The following is a 22,111-nucleotide window of genomic DNA, read 5'->3' as shown; positions in this document are numbered from 1 at the left end:
TCTTCCTATAAAAAGCTTCTAGTAAGAATGAACCATTCTATTCCCCTTTTTAAAGAATTTAATTTTCTTCTTCAAAATTTTGCTCTGGGCAAGTTTTAAAAAGATAATACAATGAATTTAAGAGTATAAGTTGTATATAAGATGTATATCCATTTACTTAAAAACTGGGGGACAGAGAGATAGTATAGGGATAAAAGGCATGTAAATACTGCTGAACTCTGTTTGATAACCAGCATAATACCTTTAGCATAATGCTTTCTGAACAAATGTCCAAGAAGCACCAGATTCTCAGACACTAGCATTGAGTTCAGTCCAGTTGGCAGTGTACTGTTGTGAATGACCCCTACAGCCCCTGAGTCTGGCTTGGTTGGCCCCACATAAAAAATAATAAAGAAAATGGTGCCCTTATCATCATACTGAAACGTCCTATCTTGTTACTCTTTGAATTTTACTTACTTTGTTCATAAATGTGTCTGTTATTTCACAGTTTTGATTATTAAGTGTATAATGTTTTTTTAATATTTGAAAATATTTTCTTCTGTGTCCTAAATATATATACATATGTATGTATATATGTATTATAGGGGCCGGAGCAGTGGTGCAAGCAGTAAGGTATCTGCCTTGCCCGCGCTAGCTTAGGAGAGATGGTGGTCTGATTCCCCGGCATCCCATATGGTCCCTCAAACCAGGAGTGATTTCTGAGCTCATAGCCAAAAGTAACCCCTGAGTGTCACTGGGTGTGCCCCCCCCAAAAAATCAAATAAACTATATATATATATTTGGGGCCAGAAGGATAGTTTAGAAGGTAGGTCACATGGCCAACTGGAACATATGATTCCAGTATATAATCAAGGATGATATAAATTTAAGAGAGAGATCTGACTTATGATCAGTGATATTAAGAACCATTCATGGATAATTTGCCTTTTGAATTAAGGCCTAAATCAACAGCAGTATTTGCACATGTCTCAAAACTTGGTGGGCTGGAATGTGTAACTGTAGGAGTATACAGATGCTGAAAAAGTGGGCAAGGAATCTGTTTTTAACTAGAAAGGAAAGCAGTAGGCATGAGTTGAAGCAAACACTGGAATAATCTCTCACTATGTGGAAATTGAAGGGTCCCAAGTATTTTTTTAGTTTTATATGCCTTTCTCTAAAAATTAGACCCCATGCTTTATGTTTAGACTTTATCTCTTGGTGTACCGATTAATAATTTTTGTTTCCTCAGGTTTCTTTGGTCAGCTTAGTAGCTAATGCTCTGGGGTACTCAGAACTTGGTGCCATCAAATCCCTAAGAACTTTGAGAGCTTTACGACCGCTTAGAGCTTTATCTCGATTTGAAGGAATGAGGGTAAGAAGAATAAAATCTTTCTGGTGATTCATATCAAACTTAAATATAGGCAATGGTGTAGATAAAGAAAGGTGCCATAAAGTAAAAATAATTCTCTTTGGGTATTTATTTTATAGTTTATGAAATTTTAAGCAGGGACTTTTGAAATCACAAAATTTAACCTGTTGGGAATTAGAATGGTGTACCAATGTTCTCAGAAATTGTGGGAAAACAGGAACTAGAATCAAAGACTTCTCATAACAGTTCAAAAATATCTCCACATGTGCTGCTATTTATTTCTCTTTATCATTTAGACATCACTGGCATTCATCATAGGGAAGGTTTTTTCTCCCTCTCAATAGGTAATTTTATTCTTAAAAATTTATTTGTAATGGGGGCCAGAGAGCTAGCACAGCAGTAGGGCGTTTGCCTTGCATGCAAAGGGACAGTAGTTCAGATCCCAACATCTCATATGGTCCCCCGAGCCTGCCAGAAGCAATTTCTGAGCAGAGAGCCAGGAGTAACCCCTGAGCGCTTCCGGGTGTGAACCAAAAATAATAATAATAATAATTATTATTATTCTTTGTAATGAAAGAATGGTAACAGTTTTTGAGTACTTTACCTCTCCGAGTAATATTAGGAATAAATTTTTTTTGTTGAAAAAGAAAACATTAAATAGTAACCCCCCCAAAAAAGGTATACATCTTAACCAACAAAGTAGGAAGTGAGAATAATTAACTAAGCTTACTTGGCAACCCCTGGAGTTGATTTTATAGATTTCCCTTTAAATCTAGCATTTGAATGAAGTTCTCTTTTTCCATAGCACTTGCATTTTCCTCTTCAGTTTTCTTCTTTAGTATATATTTTATGCATCTAAACACACACATATAGATACACACCCACTTACCACGCCCCTCAAAATACTATTTAGCACAAAGGGCAGCTTTGTTTAATTCAGCCTGCAAGTGCACATGGATATTAAATTTCTTCTAGACCACAGTGCTTTTATGTTAGGAGGTGGTTTGTTTGGGGCAATAAACACACTTCAGCTTTGACTTCAAGATTCACTCACCAGGGAGAATGCAATTGCTCCCAGACTTTATACCAACATAATAAGCCAAGTGAGCATGCTATTACTTTATAAATTTATTTTAATGCTACCTGCTAAAGGTAATCACAGGACAAGATAATATTAATCACATTTATTGTACAATTTTCATCCTTTTTACACCAATCCTTTAGCATTACTAAAAATTCCATTCATTATATAGTCTTTTTATAATAGCCCATTCTGTGAGAAAATAGAAATTGACTATAATATAAAACGACGATATTTTTTTAAATTTTTATTTTGACCATATTAGCTTACATATCTTTCACAGTAGTATTTTAGGTACATATTAACATTGAATCAGGGGAATTCCCATCACCAAATTTGTCCTCCTCCCACCCCCCCACCCTCGTTCCCTTCCTGCAACCAATATCCCCCACCATCACTCCCCGGGGTGCTAGAGTAAGTGGTCCTCTCTGTGTCTAGCCTACTATTAGTGATCATATATCTGTTTGGTCCTGGTACCCTCCCTTGTTTCCCTCTCTATTTGAGAGGCAGAGCTAGATAGTCCGAGTTACGTGGTTTTGTTTGAAGAAAAGAAAAGCAATAGAATGAGGTAAAAAAAAAAATCAAATAAGCTGAAAATGAGCGGAGTCCTTCTAGAGGTTTTTAACTTCAGTTTGAGAGAGGACAGGAAAAAGGTAATTGAAACACTGCATCAATACAGAAAGAAATATCAAATAAAATACCCAGTGAGCACTATAGCACCACATAATAGTCTCGGTCCTGTAAAAGCTATGATAAAAAATATATAATGAGCAAGGTTTGGACAATGAGTCAGACCCAATTTCAATCCCTAGCACTGTATGGCAAACTGAGTGTTGGTAGGTATTGCCATGGAAGCTCTAAGTTACAATGTGGCAGCTGTGGTCAGCACTGCATCTCTGGTTCTTAGCATTTAACCCAGGGGTTTCAAACTCGCGGTCCGCGGGCCGTTTGAGGCCTTCTGTACATTTTGTGGCCCGCGGCCAGCCTTCAAATATCGCAGTATTCGCGATTATTCACTTACCGAATAATCGCAATAAAAATAGCATTAGTAAGAAAAAAAAGCGCATTAAACTTTCACATACCCCGAGCAGTTCCGTTCGGGCTATGCAAATGTTTAATCGATTTTTTGCGATTTTTTTTCTTACTCATGGGATTTTTTATTGCGAATATTCAGTAAGCGAAATCCCTTATGCGGCCCTGCCTCACCCCGATTTTGCCTCCTGCAGCCCCCATTTAACCATTTAACCATTCTCTATCATTGATCAGGAGTAGCTGTTGCTAGGAGTAGCAACTAGGACTTCCTGAACACTGGCTTTGGAAACATCTTCAAAATGTATGAAAAATATAACATGGTTTTATTTGGCAATAGGTAAACTTTTTGGTGATAGTTGCTTTATATTACTTTGGAGGAGAATTTAAACACACTAACAGTGTTCAAGACTACTCCTGGTTCTGTGTTGAGAGTTCACTTAGAATGGTGCTGAAAAGATCATATGGTGCCAACAATTGAACAGGGACCAGCCACATTCAAGTTAAGCACCTTACCTCTGTAAGATTATTTTACACAAAATATCCATGCACCTCTCAAAAGACGTATCAAGTATAGTTATGCAATTGAATACTTAGTTGTATAAAAAGTCAAGTAGTATATAAAATGTTTACAACTAACGATTTTAAATTTTATTATCAATTTAAGAGTCTATGTTGATTTATAAGATCTATATTATTTTAAAATAAAATCATAGTTTTATCTAATATAAATGCTTAACAAAGTAGTCAAATAGTCCAAAATAAACCAGATTAAATGATATATAAAATTATATGGCTTCCTGCTTAGATATTTCAAAATATAACTTAAAGATTTATTACTTTAATAATAGGATGGATGACTAAATCTTTTTCGTTGAATATATCAGCTTAGCAAATTGCCAGGAGACCCAAAATAAATATTCAAGAAATTTGGAATGATAAGAATGAGAAATATTCAATACTTTTGTGTCCAGCAATAATTCTGCCCTAATCCTTATTTCAATATATATTTTTGACAATGATTTACTAGTGGGTGAACCTTGTAGGTTCCTAATATTCTTCATAGAACAAGTTAACTTGATCTGAGGATACATATTTAAGGCATTACTCCTGCTTAAATTATAAGGGAGAAGTTTAAACACTTTTTCTTATTTCCCCAGCACAATTTTTATATCTTTCTTACTATATCAACTTTTTGATTATTTTTATGTCTTGGCATTTTTTAAATACTTTAGTTATTTAATTATGCCACTCGCTGTTTGAGTTCCCTTATTTAGAAAAATCAGAATAATTAACTTGTACACCTAGACTTTTTTATCTAGATCTTCTGATACCCATTTTAATACCAAATAAAGAAGTGGTTTTCCATTTTAACTGCCTTAACTTCATTTCTTCTTCTAGGTGGTTGTGAATGCTCTTGTAGGGGCAATTCCTTCTATCATGAATGTGCTCCTGGTTTGTCTCATATTCTGGCTGATCTTTAGCATCATGGGTGTGAATTTGTTTGCGGGCAAGTTCTACCACTGTGTCAACACAACTACAGATAGCATGTTTTCAGCTAATGAGGTCTTTAATAAAACCGACTGTCAGGCTCTTGGCAAGCAAGCACGATGGAAAAATGTGAAAGTCAATTTTGATAATGTTGGTGCTGGCTACCTAGCACTGCTTCAAGTGGTAAGTGCCTTTAGTTTTAGGGTTTAAAAAAATTCAGAATGTTTTAAATAAGATCGTTTTCCTCAACTGAAAAGTAGTTGAGATCATACTTATACAAACTTCACTGCAAGTTTTTTTTAACTATAGTTTTACAGTTAACTTATAAAGTATTTCCCAATGTTTACCTTTTTATTTTTAATGCAATTGTATTTTCCTCTTGTTCTTCTTTGCAATAGTATTGCTGCTACTATACCCTTAGCATTTTAAAGCAATTACTAGCAAACAATAAATATTATATAATAAAATAATGTTGTAATCATGATGAATTAAATCTATTTTAACTATTTGCCACACTATTTATAGTACCAACAGCTAGAGAGTACAATACTACTATGAGTGAAAATATATATCTTATTGGGTAGTCTTCAAAATGTGCAATATTTGACTTAATTAACAGTATGTATATATATATATATGTATATATATAAACTTACCTTAGTTAGCTAATTAAAGTAATTTTTAGAATTAAAATACAAACATAGGTTGAAATTATGGAGTTTACCTTATGGCAAGAAAGAAAATTGAGTTTGAAATAGGAATTTAAAACATCAAATCTCTCATTTATATATGGAGAAAAGCAAAACACTTTTCCAAAGGAACTAAAAAAATGAATTCTTCTGTATAATACATTCAATCTCATTCTAGTTCAATTTAATTTCTTTTTTAATTCATAAATATTTATAGAATTTTTCAGTTATGCAAAAAGTAATTTGTATTAACACTACCTAATTTATTTTGTAGTGAAGTTCAATGTTCTTGGACTAGAATTTTATGTATAACTCAGATATACTTTATTTACAGGCCACATTTAAAGGGTGGATGGATATTATGTATGCAGCTGTAGATTCACAAGAAGTAAGTCACTCATATAATACTTACAGCTACTTTATATTCCATAAGGAATGTTTGTGGTAATTTAACTGAAAAATCTAGAGTTTATGTTAGATACAATCTTGTTGCTTGAAATTTTATATATATAATCTTCTAAGGTCAATATAATCAATATAGACAATATTTTGGTCTAATATATTGCTAATCTAAAATAATTTATACTGCATAAGTGAAAGCACATTAAATTGGGCCAAAAAATGAAACTCAAAATGAGAAATCTGGGAAGTAAAATGTCTTTATCTAGAGAATTTTATAATCTAAAGCTATGAAAGTAGTTCACAAAATATGATTTAAAATAGCAAACAGGAGCTGGAAAGAAAGTATACTTGCCTTACACCTGATCCAGATATGATCCCTTGTTCTTTCAAGCATCACTGGGAATAATTCCGGAGTGCAGAGCCAGGAGTAAGCCCTGAATATTGCTACGTGTGGCCCCAAAACAAAATATAAATCTAAAAAATGTAAAAGCAAATATTAGGACAATTTAATTTTGAAGATAGAAACAAAAATAATTACTTAAAAAGTATCTGTTTAGGCACCAGAGAAATATCACAGCTGGTAGCGCTCTTGTCTAGCACAAGGACAATAAAGATTGAACTAACAGCACCCTATGTGGTCCCCAAGCATAACTAGGACTTATACCTGTGAGTAATATCATAAATAATCCTGGAACACTACTGGGTGTAGAAAAAATGAAAAAAATTTAAACTGTAATTTTTCTTCAAAATTAATGCTTTGTTCTTAAATCTGGATTCCTTAAAGCCAGTATTTCCAAACATAAATCAACACTATTGAAAAAAATACATGATAAATAATCAGTTCAAAATTGTTTGCCTATTTATATCATTTTATTCATTACAATTATGTACAGGTAAGTCATATGACAAATAATTTAGAATTAATGATTAAAATTACCAAATTTTGTTACATTGATCAAGCAGTTAGAAAAAAAAGTTATTGACAGTTATCTTCAGAGTTCTGAGGAATAAAAGTCCTATACCAAGGTGCAGTAGAGCATGGTTTCTGTGGCTATCAAACCAAAACCTGACTAGCAGCATGTTTAGAGTGAACTCAGTAGGCCAGATCTACCAAAAAAATAAACTTCTGACTTCCCAAACAGGTAGAGGCCACACATGGCCACACCCAAGAGCATAGATTCCCAAGTGGGCAAAAACTAATTCAGCTGTAAAATAATTTCTCATTCACATAAACTCCCCTGAGACTTCCATGGCAGTGAGAAAGACTGACAGTGACATAAGAGAGAAGCACCTTGAGACTACAAAAGTAAACAAGGTAAAGCAGCACAAAATGCACACCTGCTTGAAAAAGAATGCAATCATGCAGACCCAATCCATTCTATTCTCATATATAAATTCTCCAAAATGGAGTTCAGAGTGGAAATGCCGAGGATGTTCAACGAACTAAAAACAACAAACAAATAAAATGGAATAGAAATAAAATGCAGTGCAGGAGAAAGCAATACTAAAATATTACAAAAAAGGGGCCGGAGAGATAGCATGGAGGTAAGGCGTTTGCCTTTCATGCAGAAGGACAGTGGTTCGAATCCCGGCATTCCATATGGTCCCCTGTGCCTGCCGGGGGCGATTTCTGAGCTTAGAGCCAGGAGTAACCCCTGAGGGCTGCCCGGTGTGACCCAAAAACCAAAAAAAAAAAAAAAATTACAAAAAACAAAATACCACACTGGAAAAACTTGATAAGTAAAATGAAAATTTTAATGGAAAGCCTCACCAGCTGAGTAATAGCTACTAAAGACGAAATCAGTGAACTGGAAGATGATGTGCAGAAAACCTCCAGACAACAATAGCACATGGAGAAAAGTCTCAAAATAAATAGATGACAACAGAACTTTAAGATAAATTCAACAGAAATAATAAGAATATTTGGGGATCCAAGAGATACAGGAATTAAGCCCCGATAAAGAAGCAATAGTCAAAAACATCATTGCTGAGAAGTTCCAGAGCTGAAGAGAATATGCACCCATAAATTGAAGAGTGGTCAACTAAAGGAGACCCAAATGAAAACACCTCAAAGCATATCCTAATCACAACAACGAAAAATATGGATAGAGTTTGAATACTGAAAGCAGCAAAGAGGAAACTACATACAAAGGAACATCATCAAGATTTATAGTAGTTTTAGCAAAAGCAACTCTCCAGAGCAGAAAACAATGTTGGGATATAGTGAAAAAAAACTCAATGAAATGAACACCTCACCAAAAATACTTCATTCAACCAAACCTCATTCAGATGTGAGGGAAGATCGGATAGAATTACAGAACAACTCAGAAACTTTACAAACTCAAAAACAACTCTCAAAGAACTGAAGGGCATACTTTAAAGCAAGACAAACCCCACAAATACATCAAACTTCTACAAAATGATTACAAAAAATCCCATGGTTATAATCTTTCTCATTATCAAGGAATTAATGCACCAATTAAGAGAAAAGGGAAAATGAATCAGAGAATTGAATCAACATTCTGCTGCCCGCATGAAAAACATTTGAATAGCCAGAGCAAACATTCAAAATTAAAGTTGGAAGACAACTCTTCAAGCAAACTTCTCCCTCAAAAAGGCTGTGGTGGCTGTACTAATATCAGATGACATAGACTTCAGGCTGACAAAGATTATAAGAGACAGAGAGAATCATTTTTTTCTTTCTCTTTTTAAATTTTTTCCTTTTATTTAAACATAGTAGTAATGAAGTTATTCATATTAGGTTTCAGTCTTAAATGTACATCAGCCTTCACATTTTTTGCCACCAATACTCCGGCTTCTCTCCACCCTTCTCTCTGCCTGCTCTGAGGAGGGTATTTTAATCCTCTCTCTTTTCCTCTCTCTCCCTCTCTCTTTCTTTCACTCTCTTTACTCTTTCTGTCTCTCTCTTTATGTCTCCCCACCCTTTTTGTTCGATTTTAGACACTGTGGTTTATACAATTGTTACTGAAGGTGTACCATACATATCACTTCATCTCCAGTGAACACTCAGTTATTGTCCAGAGTGATCAGTTCCAACCAGCATTTTCACAGTGGCCCCTTCTATATCTTAACTGCATTCACTACTCTTTGTGACAAGCTTCCACCTATGGAATAGTCCTCCTGGCCCTTATATCTATTTTCTTTGGATAGTATTTTACTATCATTTTTATTATATCCCACAAATGAGTGAGATTATTCTGTCTCTCACTCTCCCTCTGACTCATTTCAATCAATATAATGCTCTCCATATTAATCCATGTATAAGCCAGTTTCATGACTTTGTTTCCCTAACAGCTCTGTAGTACTCCATTGTTTAGATGTACCATAGTTTCTTTAGCCACTCATCTGTTTTGGGCACTTCTGTTGTTTCCAGATTCTGGCTATTGTGAATAGTGCTGTAATGAACATAGGGATGCAGAGGGCTTTTCTGTATTGTTTTTTTGGGTTCCTAAGGTATAAAAAGAGAGTCATCTCTTAATAATCAATGAATATATACATCAGGAAGATATAAAGCTCCTAAATATATATAAGAATATACATACTACATACAGGGGGCAGGAAAAAAAAGAATATACATATAGGGGCTGGAGCGGTGGTGCAGAGTGGTAAGGCAGATGTCTACCTTGCCAGCGCTAACCTAGGACAGACTTGGTTCGATCTCCCGGCATCCTATATGCTTCCACAAGCCAGGAGTAACCCCTGAGCATCACTGGGTGTGGCCCTCAAAAAAAGAATATACATATATAACACATATAATATATTCATATTTATAATACATATGTACATATGTTATATAACACATGGATATAATATACATATAAGAATATGTGTATTGTTTCTTGGGGATGAAAACCATAGATATTTCACATACATGGCATATTTCAAAAGAAATAGATCAAACACTTCTGATATTCCTATGCACAATAAACCTCCACAAATAAAGAAATACTTGGGGAAAAGAAGGTGAGAGACATTATTTTCCCCAACTTCAAGCTGTACTATAAAAGCAGTAGCCATTAAAACAGCATAATATTGAAATAAAGATAGGCCTTTATATCAATGGATTAAACTTGAGTAGTCTAGACAAATACTCAGGTATATGATCAATTAATATTTGATGAAGGATCAAGAAATATGAAATGGAGCAAAGAAAACCTCAAAAATAGGTATTGGGAAAATGGTCATCAACATTCCAAAAAATGAAGTTGGGCTTCTTTTGAAATCTATGTACTCAAATCAAATTAAAATGGATTAAAGACATTGATGTTATACCTGAAAACATAAAGTACATAGAGAAAAATGTACTAAGAATTCTTCATGACACTGAAGCTAAAGATCTTCAAGAATGGAACATCTTTGGCTACACAAGTGAAAGCAAAGATAAGTAAACAGGACTTCATAAAATTAAGACATTTCTGCAACTCAAAGGATATATAGTGACCAGGTTAAAACAATTGCCACTGATTGGGAGAGATTGTTCACCCATTAAACATCTGATAAAGGATTAAGATCTAAAATTACAGGGCACTGTATAACTTACTAAGAAAAAAAAGTTATAACCTTTCCAAAAATTAGGAGAAGAGATGAATAGAAACTTTCTCAAAGAAGAAATACCAATGGCCAAAAGGCACATGAAACTGTGCTCTGTATCATTAATCATTAGGGAAATAAAAATAAAAACAACAAAGAGAAATCATCTCACACCACAAACACTGGAATACACCAAAATGAATAAGGTTAATCAGTGCTGGAGAGAATATGGGAAGAAAGGGACTCTCATTCACTGCTAGTGGCAATGTAGTATGGTCCAGCTTTTTTGGGAAACAATGTGGACATTCCTACAAAGAAAAAAAGACTAGAAATTGAGCTAATATAAGCTCATAGTAGCACTCCTGGTAATATATACTATTTTCTTTAGGTATCTGAATACAATGAATTTGGTATACAATAATGCAGTGCAGAATAAGCACCTGCATTCCTGTGTTCATTGCAGTACTATTCACAATAGCCAGAATCTATAAACAAACCAAGTGTCCAAGAACAGATGAGTGGATAAAGAAATGAATCATCCATAATGGAATACTACACAGCTTTTAGAAAAAAATATAGGCATGCAATTTGATATACTCGGAGGGATATGCTGAGTAAAATGAGTCAGACATAGAGGAATAGACAATGAATGATTGTGCTCATTTCTGGGGTATTTAAAGAAAAAGATAGTGTAGTAATAATACACAAATTCAAAAGAGACAAGGGATAATAAAACTGGATCATGGTTAGAAGCTTGTCACATATAGCAGGTGAGTGCAATCAGGATAGAGGAGAAATCATGACTATGATGATTGGAAATTATCACTCTGGACAAGAGTTGTGTGTTGAAAGTATATAAAGTGATGTGCTTGATGCCCCTTCAGTAGCAATTTTAAAAACCAGTATCTAGAAAAAAAATAAAGAAAGAGAGAGAAAGAAGAAAAATGTCTGTCATAGTGCCTCTATGGTGACAGGACAGGAGAGTAAGAGGGAAACTGGGAAGGAACTGTTAAAGGAAATGTGCACTAGTGAAGGGATGGGTGTTGGACAATGTATGACTGAAACTCAATGAAACAGTTTTTATCTCACAGTGATCTAATTAATTTAAATTTTATCTAACAGTGATTTAATTAAAATTATTTTAAAGTAGGATATTTTTAGAACACTATCTCCAGGCAGAAAATATAACTATATAACAATAATATATAATAATATAACAAGAGCTCATGAAATTATATATTGATTTAAGTATTTATTATGTTTTAAAATATTATTTTCATTGCTGTTTAGGTTCAACTCCAACCTGTATATGAAAAAAATCTATACATGTATTTATATTTTGTCATTTTTATAATCTTTGGGTCATTCTTTACTCTCAATCTTTTCATTGGTGTCATCATAGATAACTTCAACCAACAGAAAAAGAAGATAAGTATTTTTAAGTTCTTAACCATTCTCCATTCTGAGTTTCTCTGCTATATATTTCAAGAACAAAGATACTATAGGATGGTAGACTTAGTCATATTTGTATTCAATTAAGTTTATTCTGCTTTTAGTTAAGAGTCAAAGGATTTAAAAATTGCCATCATGTCACATTGATTCAAAAGTGTGATCACTATTCAAAAGATCCAAGAGGCTTTCAGTCCTTACGCTAACTTACATAGTCTTTCAGGAATAGTTTCTCAGTATCATCTGAACCTTTACCACATTTTCTATATATGAGTCCCAATTTCTCAGTCACCACCTACTCAACCTTAACACAATCACTTTCTACATAGTCTAGTATGTATAGTATGCAGAAATTTTATGTCCCTTTAAGAATAAATTATGGTCTGTATCTAATTTTATATAAGATTTTTTCTTTCCTTTCAATACATTAACATCTTAATCAACTTCATGGCTTAGCTTAAGATACACTCATATAAAAAGTCAGATTTTTTTGTTTTAGCTAATGTATATTTAGAAGTGCTTTTTGTCTTTGTCTTTATTCCTCTACATTCCTTACTTATGTTTTTCAATTTCCTACTATTTGGAAGCAAGATTTGTGTCTTATATATCCATGCAATTTAATAACAGGCACACTGTCTAGCACACAGGAAAATATTAAAATACAAAGAATAAAGTGATGAAATAAGAAGAAAACAATTTCAGAAAATCACTTTTTATATGAAAAGATATTAATATTATTGAATGCCCTTCTAAACATATGTAAATAAAATCCTATTTTATTCATTTGAATTTTGTATAATATTAAAATTCTCAGAAATTCACATTTATGGCCATTGCAGAATATCTCTCTATTTAGCAGGGGGTGCCCATTTATAAACATAAAAGAGTAAAGGCAACACTCAAAAATACTTTTTTTTTTTGGTTTTGGGGCCACGCTCGTTTGACGCTCAGGGGTTACTCCTGGCTATGCGCTCAGAAGTCGCTCCTGGCTTGGGGGACCATATGGGACACAGGGGATCAAACCGCGGTCCATCCTAGGCTAGCGCTGGCAAGGCAAACACCTTATCTCTAGCGCCACCTTCCTGGCCCCTCAAAAATACTTTTATAAAAAATTTTAAGCTGTATCATGATTATAACTAGTTTATCTTTTGTCTTTACTTTGGAGGTCAAGATATTTTTATGACTGAAGAGCAGAAAAAATATTACAATGCAATGAAGAAACTTGGATCCAAGAAACCTCAGAAACCTATACCTCGGCCAGCAGTGAGAATTACTAATTTTCTTTAATATTCCAAAGTACTATTTTCATATGATGTCATTGGATCATACTGTACATCAAACATATTAAATTATATAATCAATACATAATATGGTCTAGTTGTAAAGTTTAAGCTACACTCAATAAGAATTATATAATTTCTGGGGGCTGGAGAGATAGCATGGAGGTAGGGTGTTTACCTTTCATGCAGAAGGATGGTGGTTCGAATCCCGGCATCTCATATGGACCCTGAGCCTGCCAGGAGCATAGAGCCAGGAGTAATCCCTGAGCACTGACCCCTCCCCCGCCAAAAAAAAGAATGTATATAATTTCTTTAAAAGTGTCGGGACCGGAGAGATAGCACAGCGGTGTTTGCCTTGCAAGCAGTCGACCCAGGACCTAAGGTGGTTGGTTCGAAAACCGGCGTCCCATATGGTCCCCCATGCCTGCCAGGAGCTATTTCTGAGCAAATTGCCAGGAGTAACCCCTGAGCACCACCGGGTGTGGCCCAAACACCAAAAAAAAAAAAAGAAAAAAAGAAAAAAAAGTGTCAGTGGGGCTGGAGAGATAGCACAGCGGTAGGGCTTTATGCCTTGCATGAAGTCATCCCCAGAAAGACCCGGGTTCGATTCCCAGCATCCCAGATGGTCCCCCAAGCCTGCCACTAGAAACCTGTGAGGGCTTCTGGGTGTGACCTCCCCCCCCAAAACAAAACAAAATAAAAAGTGTCAGTGATCTAGGTTCTGTACCATTTTGGTGATGTGAAGGTATGGTATCAAGCCATAAGAATCTGCATAGTGTATGCATGTAACAAAAACTATAACAAAAATAAGTGAGTTTAATGAGTTTGCTTGAGGAGGTAAGATAAGGAGAGGGAGGAACTTGGAGGAGAGAGATGCTAATACTAGTGGTGGATATAGAATTAGAACATACAATGTTTGGAACTTACCAATTGTCTTACAAACCACAGTGAATAAGTTTTTAAAAATTAAAACTTAAAAGTGGCAGAGATCAAAAAGATAGTACTGGGATTAAGGCATATGCCTAAAGCATGTTTGAATGGTTTAATCCCCAGCACCATAATTGGTTCCCCAAGCACCACTAGGAATGAATCTCTGACCGGAGAGCTAGGAGAAAACTGAGCACCACAAGGTGTGATCAAAAAACTCAATAAAGGGCCCGGAGAGATAGCACAGCGGCGTTTGTCTTGCAAGCAGCCGATCCAGGACCAAAGGTGGTTGGTTCGAATCCCGGTGTCCCATATGGTCCCCCGTGCCTGCCAGGAGCTATTTCTGAGCAGACAGCCAGGAGTAACCCCTGAGCACCGCTGGGTGTGGCCCAAAAACCAAAAAAAAAAAAAAACCTCAATAAATAAATAAATAAATACATTTAAAAACTGCAATGTTCTCATGCTAGGGAGATGGCTCAAAAAGCTGAAATTTATGCATTGCACACAGTACCCAAAATTTGATCCCAGTACTACAAGGGTCTTGTTGCAAGGTCCTTGGTGCATCTCTGCACAGAGATTGCTATCCCTTGGCATCATAGGGCCTGAGTAGGAGTGAATGAGTATAAGTGGAAGTGTCTCCCATCCCCAGAATCCTACCTCGAGGTTCTTTCCCCACCCCAAAAAGAGACAATGTTGTTTTATTTTATCAGTTGAAAACTTTTACCTCATTAACTGCTACCAACATTTGAGGTCCTGCTTTTAGATTTAAATAGAAATTTCTTTCAGTTTGTGTACATTGGGCTTTACAGACTCATAACAATACCAATGGTCTCTTTGTTCATTTCATTATTATCAGAAAATACCCTTGACCATTTTAGGAGAGAAAAGTCATCATTGTGGTTTATTTACTTACTTCATACACACTAACACACACACACACACACACACACACGAGTGCATATTATGCAGAGTGTCATAATAATGGGGAGGTATAAACAATGAGTTCATACAAATTCAGTTTGTATAAACAAAGTTTGCACAAAATTTGCTCAAGGTTGTGTATACCCTTAGGTGGGTTAGAAATAAGAAACTGGGTATTTAAAACATCACATTCAAAGCTCACAAATCTTGTTATTGCCAGGCCCGAGACTTAGCAATTTCTCATGAATTCTATGAAAAATGTCACTTAACCAATTTTGTTGTTGGAACTAAGTAAAGAACAATGTGGTGGTCTGGAGGATAGTGGGTGGTGGTAGGCATGGAAAGGGGTTAATTGGCAGGACAGGGCACGCAAAAAGGCATAAAAGTCCTTGACAGCATTTAGATATTATATTTAATAGAGAAAGCTTTTTAACTTTGATTTTAGGTAAGCTGCAATTATTTTTACCTTTCTTTCTATCACATATTTAAAAATTTAAACTGTATCTAATGATCATATGAGTATAGATATTATTAAAAGAATTTTTATTACATTATACATTATGATTAGATTATTCCTATTAGGGCAAAGGGAAAGAACAACAAATCATATTTTTTGTTGTTGACAAAAGAAAAATGTGAAGAAAAATTAAATAGAATGTAAAATACTTAGAACAATGGAGAGATAGAAATACATTATAACAAAAATTCCTAAGGTTGTAATAAATAAACTGGAAAATTCATACATAAAAATCGTATCTACTAGGGCCGGTGAGGTGGCGCTAGAGGTAAGGTGTTTGCCTTGCAAGCACTAGCCAAGGAAAGGACCATGAATCAATCCCCCAGCGTCCCATATGGTCCCCCCAAGCCAGGGGCGATTTCTGAGCACTTAGCTAGGAGTAACCTCTGAGCATCAAATGGATGTGGCCCAAAAAAACAAAAAAATCATATTTACATTAGCATATTTATTATTAACTATTACTTTTATTAAAAAATTGTCAGTTACTAAAATAAAGAAAAGGTCATTCATGCTATTTATAATCAATTTGTTGCTGTCTTAATCAGCCTTGTCTTATATATATTTAGATCAACATGGACCTAATGCTTTGTGCTTGTCATAAGATTTATTTTTCATTTATCCTTTTAAAATTGGCCACTCCTAGTTGTGTAAGAGCCCACATGGTGCAGGGATCAAAACCAGGGCTTGGCACATAAAAACTATATTCTCTACTACTGAAGCCTCATTCCTAGACTTTTTAAAAATAATGTGAAGACAAATTAAACCCACATAATAAATTTATACAATATCAGACAAGTGCATACCTCATGACATACTAGAAAGAACACATTTGTAATAATATAATTGTATATTAATACTCAAGTTAACTACATCTTTCTTTTCTCTCTCCTTCTAGAACAAATTTCAAGGGATGGTCTTTGACTTTGTAACCAGACAAGTCTTTGATATCAGCATTATGATCCTTATCTGCCTGAATATGGTCACCATGATGGTGGAAACAGATGATCAGAGCAAATATATGACTCTAGTTTTATCCCGAATTAATCTTGTATTTATTATCCTATTTACTGGAGAATTTGTGCTCAAGCTAATCTCCCTTAGATACTACTACTTTACCATAGGCTGGAATATCTTTGATTTTGTGGTGGTGATTCTCTCCATTGTAGGTAAGAATGATTTAATTACAAGAAATACAGTTGCAGAAAACAAAAATCACTCAAGAACTGACAAAACTGACAGCTGTGTAAATGGACACATGTGATCATGAGAATTACAATTTACAACTATTATTCATTTACAACTAACTGAAACAGTAATACATAAGAATACATTTGAGATTTCAAAAATAGTATTTGTAATCAACACATTTCAAGTAGGAGAAAAACTAAGGTATATATATATAATCTTAAATTGTCACGCCACTATAAAATGATGAAAGACTTTGCAAAATGGCTTCATGACACTGGGATCACGGCATAAAACTCCAATATTTAATTGTTAATACAGAAAGTGGTTCCAGATAATTTGTACTAACAATACGTTCAAACTAATATGAAAATCACATTTCATAAACTTGCGAAGATAAGATTCTTATAAGTGTAAATACATTCAATGTTCTGCTATTTTCTGTTTTTCCCCCCATAGGAATGTTTTTGGCTAAGATGATAGAAAAGTATTTTGTGTCTCCTACCCTATTTCGAGTCATCCGTCTCGCCAGGATTGGTCGAGTCTTGCGTCTGATCAAAGGGGCCAAGGGGATCCGCACTCTGCTCTTTGCCCTGATGATGTCCCTCCCTGCCCTGTTTAACATCGGCCTCCTGCTCTTCTTGGTCATGTTCATCTACGCCATCTTTGGAATGTCCAACTTTGCCTATGTTAAAAGGGAAGCTGGAATCGATGACATGTTCAACTTTGAAACCTTTGGCAACAGCATGATCTGCCTTTTTCAGATTACCACCTCTGCTGGCTGGGATGGATTACTAGCACCTATTCTCAACAGTGCACCACCTGACTGTGACCCTGACAAAATTCATCCGGGAAGCTCAGTTAAGGGAGACTGTGGAAACCCATCTGTTGGGATCTTCTTCTTTGTCAGTTACATCATCATCTCATTCCTGGTTGTGGTGAACATGTACATCGCTGTCATCCTGGAGAACTTCAGTGTGGCTACTGAAGAAAGTGCAGAGCCCCTGAGTGAGGATGACTTTGAGATGTTCTACGAGGTTTGGGAGAAGTTTGATCCAGATGCCACCCAGTTCATAGAGTTCTCTAAACTCTCTGATTTCGCAGCTGCCCTAGATCCTCCTCTTCTCATAGCAAAACCAAACAAAGTCCAGCTCATTGCCATGGATCTGCCCATGGTCAGTGGGGACCGTATCCATTGCCTGGACATTCTATTTGCCTTTACAAAGCGTGTTTTGGGTGAGAGTGGAGAGATGGATGCCCTTCGAATACAAATGGAAGACCGGTTCATGGCATCAAACCCCTCCAAAGTCTCTTATGAACCTATCACCACCACTTTGAAACGCAAACAGGAGGAGGTGTCTGCTGCTATCATTCAAAGAAATTTCAGATGTTTCCTTTTAAGGCAAAGGCTGAAAAAGGTATCAAGTGACTATAACAAAGAAACTATCAAAGGGAGAATTGACTTACCTATAAAAGAAGATATGATTATTGACAAATTAAATGGGAATTCTACCCCAGAAAAAACAGATGGAAGTTCCTCTACCACCTCTCCTCCTTCTTATGATAGTGTAACAAAGCCTGACAAAGAAAAGTTTGAGAAAGACAAACCAGAAAAAGAAAAAAGAGGGAAAGAGGGCAGGGAAAACCAAAAGTAAAAAGAAATAGAATTCTTTTGTGATCAATTGTTTACAGCCTATGTAAGTAAAATCTAGGTATCAATTAGACTCCCAGAGGAAGTCTATGCCAAACTGACTGTTTTAATACATACTCATGGTCAGTGCCTATAACAAGACAGTGATCTCTCTGTCACTACAACTCTGTAGTCAGGGTATATCATTGACAAGAGGTTGCTTTTTTTTTTTTATTACCAGCTGACACTGCTAAAGAGAAATTTAATGGCTACCTAGACTGTAGGAATAGTTGTGCAAAGTGGTCATTATAATTACACCAAACTCCTTTAGGACAGTACTTTGCATTCATTCTATTTTTAACTTCCATATCCAACATATTTTTACAAAATTTTTTCTGGTGAATTTCTCTGGCCCCTAATTCATAGCTTAGTCATAATACTGTCACTATTTTTGTAAATGAGGTTTAAGTTGAGAAAAATATATGTAAGATCTTCTTACTTCACAATTCTCTCAAATATGATAAAATTTGATTTGCGGTGAGATTTTTGCTAAGATTGGAAAAATATCTATTATCAACAATTTCAAATACTTCCATTTTCAAGATGGCTTTAATTTTTAAAGTGTTTTCAGTCGATTGTGTTTGTTTCTACCTAAACAGTTATGTGCCTGTAAAGTCTCCTTCCTCTACATTTTAAAGGCTTATTTTTATGCCAAGTCTTCTGTTTCAGCAAGTGCAAATTTTATTCTGAGTTCCAGAGCTCTATATTTAATTTTGTTTAAATGCTTTCCCCAAAAAAAGTAATCTAATAAATCTGTTCTATAAAATTATATCTAAAGTATTGCTTTAGAATAGTTCTTCCTCTTTCTGCTGCAGTATGCTTTGCCATCTTCTGCGCTCAGAGAAGTTGACATTTTATGTCAATAAAACACCCTCTGTTCTGTAAATAGTTACTTTAATCTGTGGTGCATATTTGAGTACATATGTGTGTGCATGTGTGTCCATACACACATGCACTATATATATTGTGATAAACAACTTGTTTTGAATCAGATATGTTCCACACTGTATGTGTCTTTTGCGAGCTTCCAATAAAGGATGTATTTATCATGTATCATTCATTAAACATTAATAGTTTGAAGACTATCACTAATGCATGTTAATATTGCCTATGCTACCCTATTTTACTCAATCCATTATTTAGAAAATCTGGTTTGAATTCACAAGTTGGTGGTAGAGTGAATTCAACCAGCTGTCTATAACATCAAGAAAATAGCTTGCATTCATTTAAAAGCCCTTTTCTTTTGCATTTTTAGTTCATATCAAGTGTCATATGGTGTCTCCCTAGATTTCAAGAAAAAACACTGCATACTGCCAATTGTGCAAATATATACTTCTTATTTTGCTAAAATATGTCCAAAATTTATTTAACTATAAATAATGTAAAAAATATAATCAATTTTATTTGTCACATTTTGTACATAAGAAAATTATTTTCAAGTGTATAACATGGCAATTTATTTTACTTTATGCTTTTGCCTTTATTTCTAATCATAACTCCAAACTTTTGGATCCATAAAACTTTTCAATGAATAATTTCCTAAAATAAAAGTTAGACAATAGGTTTTGTGGGTTTGTTTATTATGATATCTTTTCTACCATTCCAATAGGAAATGCATTGGTCAAAATTTAAACCTAGATCATTTTCTACCAATTATGATTGCCTCAATATGTAACCCTCTATTCATGAAACTTTTTTTTTACTCAATTTTGTAGTATTTGCTTATGCAGACAAGTCTTATTTTTTTAATTCCTGCTGCACTAAAGCTATTAGATATATAACATGGCCTTTGTCCTTTTTAGCCATGAACAAAGTAACAAAATTGTGCAATTACCTAACATGATACAAAATTTTTGTTTCTCACAAACCAAAAGGTTAATGTTAATTCCTTTTATGAAACTATTTACTTGTAGTGTATTGATGAAATGCATGCAGGGAATTGCTATTAATAAAAAGAATGGTAAGCTACATCATTATTGAGCCAAAAGAATAAATATTTCATTTTTTACTGTATTTAACTCCTTGGTCTCTGTTTTTTTATTGTTGAATATATGTGGATACACATATAGTTTCTAAAACAATTTGAACTCTCAATCTGAAATTTATATACATACATGTTCACTTGAATTTTAAAACAACATAGTACATTGAATAAACAATTAAAACATGTTAGTGACCTTTTATATGTACAAAGAATCAAAGCTATATTACACTTGCAGCCTAAATAACAATAATTTGTCATTATCTACAATGACTATTAGTTCTAAAAAATCCCATTAGATCTAACAATTTAATTCTTACTCCTCTCAGTACAATTGATACCATCCCCAAATGTCTGGGTAGTTAGTAAACGTACATATTTTGTTACTTAAGTGTTCTTTAATAATTCTCATAATTAATAATGCAGTGGTTAAGAATTTATCTTAACTCTTTTTATGGTTCTTTGGTTTTATATTAGTTTAAAATTAAATGTCAATTCTGTGGAAATATTCAGTTGTCATGCATATTTTTAAAGATAAATAGATTTAAACATGCATTTTATAATTCCCTATTAAATATTATAAGGGGAATTGGAATTAATTGGCTTTTTATAAATCTTGCAAACAAGTCAATTTTCAGATATCTCAAACACAAAGAAGTCCGATATTATTTTGCAAAACCTATTTTATAATCATTTGCCATACAACTACAAATGAATGTGCATTGTCTGAATAATTATCTTCCATAATAAAGAAAGAGATTAACAAAATTTATATTGAAAATTTACTATCTAATAAAGTATATTCTAAAACATTGTCCAGAATATAAAATTTGCTAATATAATTTCATGAATTTTTAAATAAGTACTTCTTTTAGTAAAGAAATTTTTTCTCACACTTACTGTAGAATTCTGCTTTAAAAGCAGAATTTATCAAAGCAAATAAAAAAGTAAAATTTGTCAAATTGAATATAAAATAAAATTTTAATACACTCACCAATAAATGACTGTAAAGTATCTAAAAGAGTATTTGTGTGAAGAGAAAAATAGGTTCCCAAATAATTCTGCAGAAAGGTAATTGTTACATATATGTATGTCTTCTTAAAGTTTCAACTAACTAGGTATAGTCAAAAACCTAAAAAAAGAGAAAAAAAATCTGGGTTTTATTTGATTGTTTTTGATTATCCCAAGCTGCCTCAGTTTGGGCTGAGGAGTTGCCAAGGAAAAGAACTTTAAACTCTGTTGATCTCTTCATTCAGCTTCTCCAGGCATTTATTCCAGCTCATTAATTATCTGGGGCCAGGTGCAGTCTTTGTCTTGAGCTGGCAGCAAGATTCTCTTTTTCAGATTCAATCTTTTACCTCCAAATATTTCTTGATTGGGGTCAAGTCATAGAGCACTGTTCTTTTTTTTTTTAATGTTATTTATTGATTAATTGATTGATTGGTTTCTGAGCCACACCAGGTGGCCCTCAGGGGTTACTCCTGGCTCTGCACTCAGAAATCGCCCCTAGCAAGCTGGGGGAACATATTGGATGCAGAGAATCAAACCAGGTCCCTCTCTGGTCTGCAGC

At 34.3% G+C, this 22,111-nt stretch overlaps 1 protein-coding gene across 1 annotated transcript in view; it reads left to right on the top strand.

The window, feature by feature from the left end:
- The window catches only part of LOC126009195 (sodium channel protein type 3 subunit alpha), a 125,829-nt gene extending 105,256 nt beyond the window's left edge, over positions 1 to 20,573 (top strand). Inside the window, exons 21-27 of the mRNA XM_049773564.1 lie at positions 1,229 to 1,351; positions 4,860 to 5,132; positions 5,973 to 6,026; positions 11,882 to 12,019; positions 13,199 to 13,303; positions 16,581 to 16,851; positions 17,330 to 20,573. Coding sequence (XP_049629521.1) covers positions 1,229 to 1,351; positions 4,860 to 5,132; positions 5,973 to 6,026; positions 11,882 to 12,019; positions 13,199 to 13,303; positions 16,581 to 16,851; positions 17,330 to 18,525 — 2,160 coding nt within the window. The 3' untranslated portion in view covers positions 18,526 to 20,573. The remainder of the gene's footprint in view (positions 1 to 1,228; positions 1,352 to 4,859; positions 5,133 to 5,972; positions 6,027 to 11,881; positions 12,020 to 13,198; positions 13,304 to 16,580; positions 16,852 to 17,329) is intronic.
- The last annotated feature ends 1,538 nt before the right edge of the window (positions 20,574 to 22,111 follow it).

This window comes from Suncus etruscus, chromosome 5 (genome assembly GCF_024139225.1).
Source record: "Suncus etruscus isolate mSunEtr1 chromosome 5, mSunEtr1.pri.cur, whole genome shotgun sequence".
NCBI classification, from domain to species: domain Eukaryota; kingdom Metazoa; phylum Chordata; class Mammalia; order Eulipotyphla; family Soricidae; genus Suncus; species Suncus etruscus.
The sequence above is the reverse complement of the archived record's forward strand: the minus strand, read 5'-3'. Positions and strand labels throughout refer to the sequence as shown.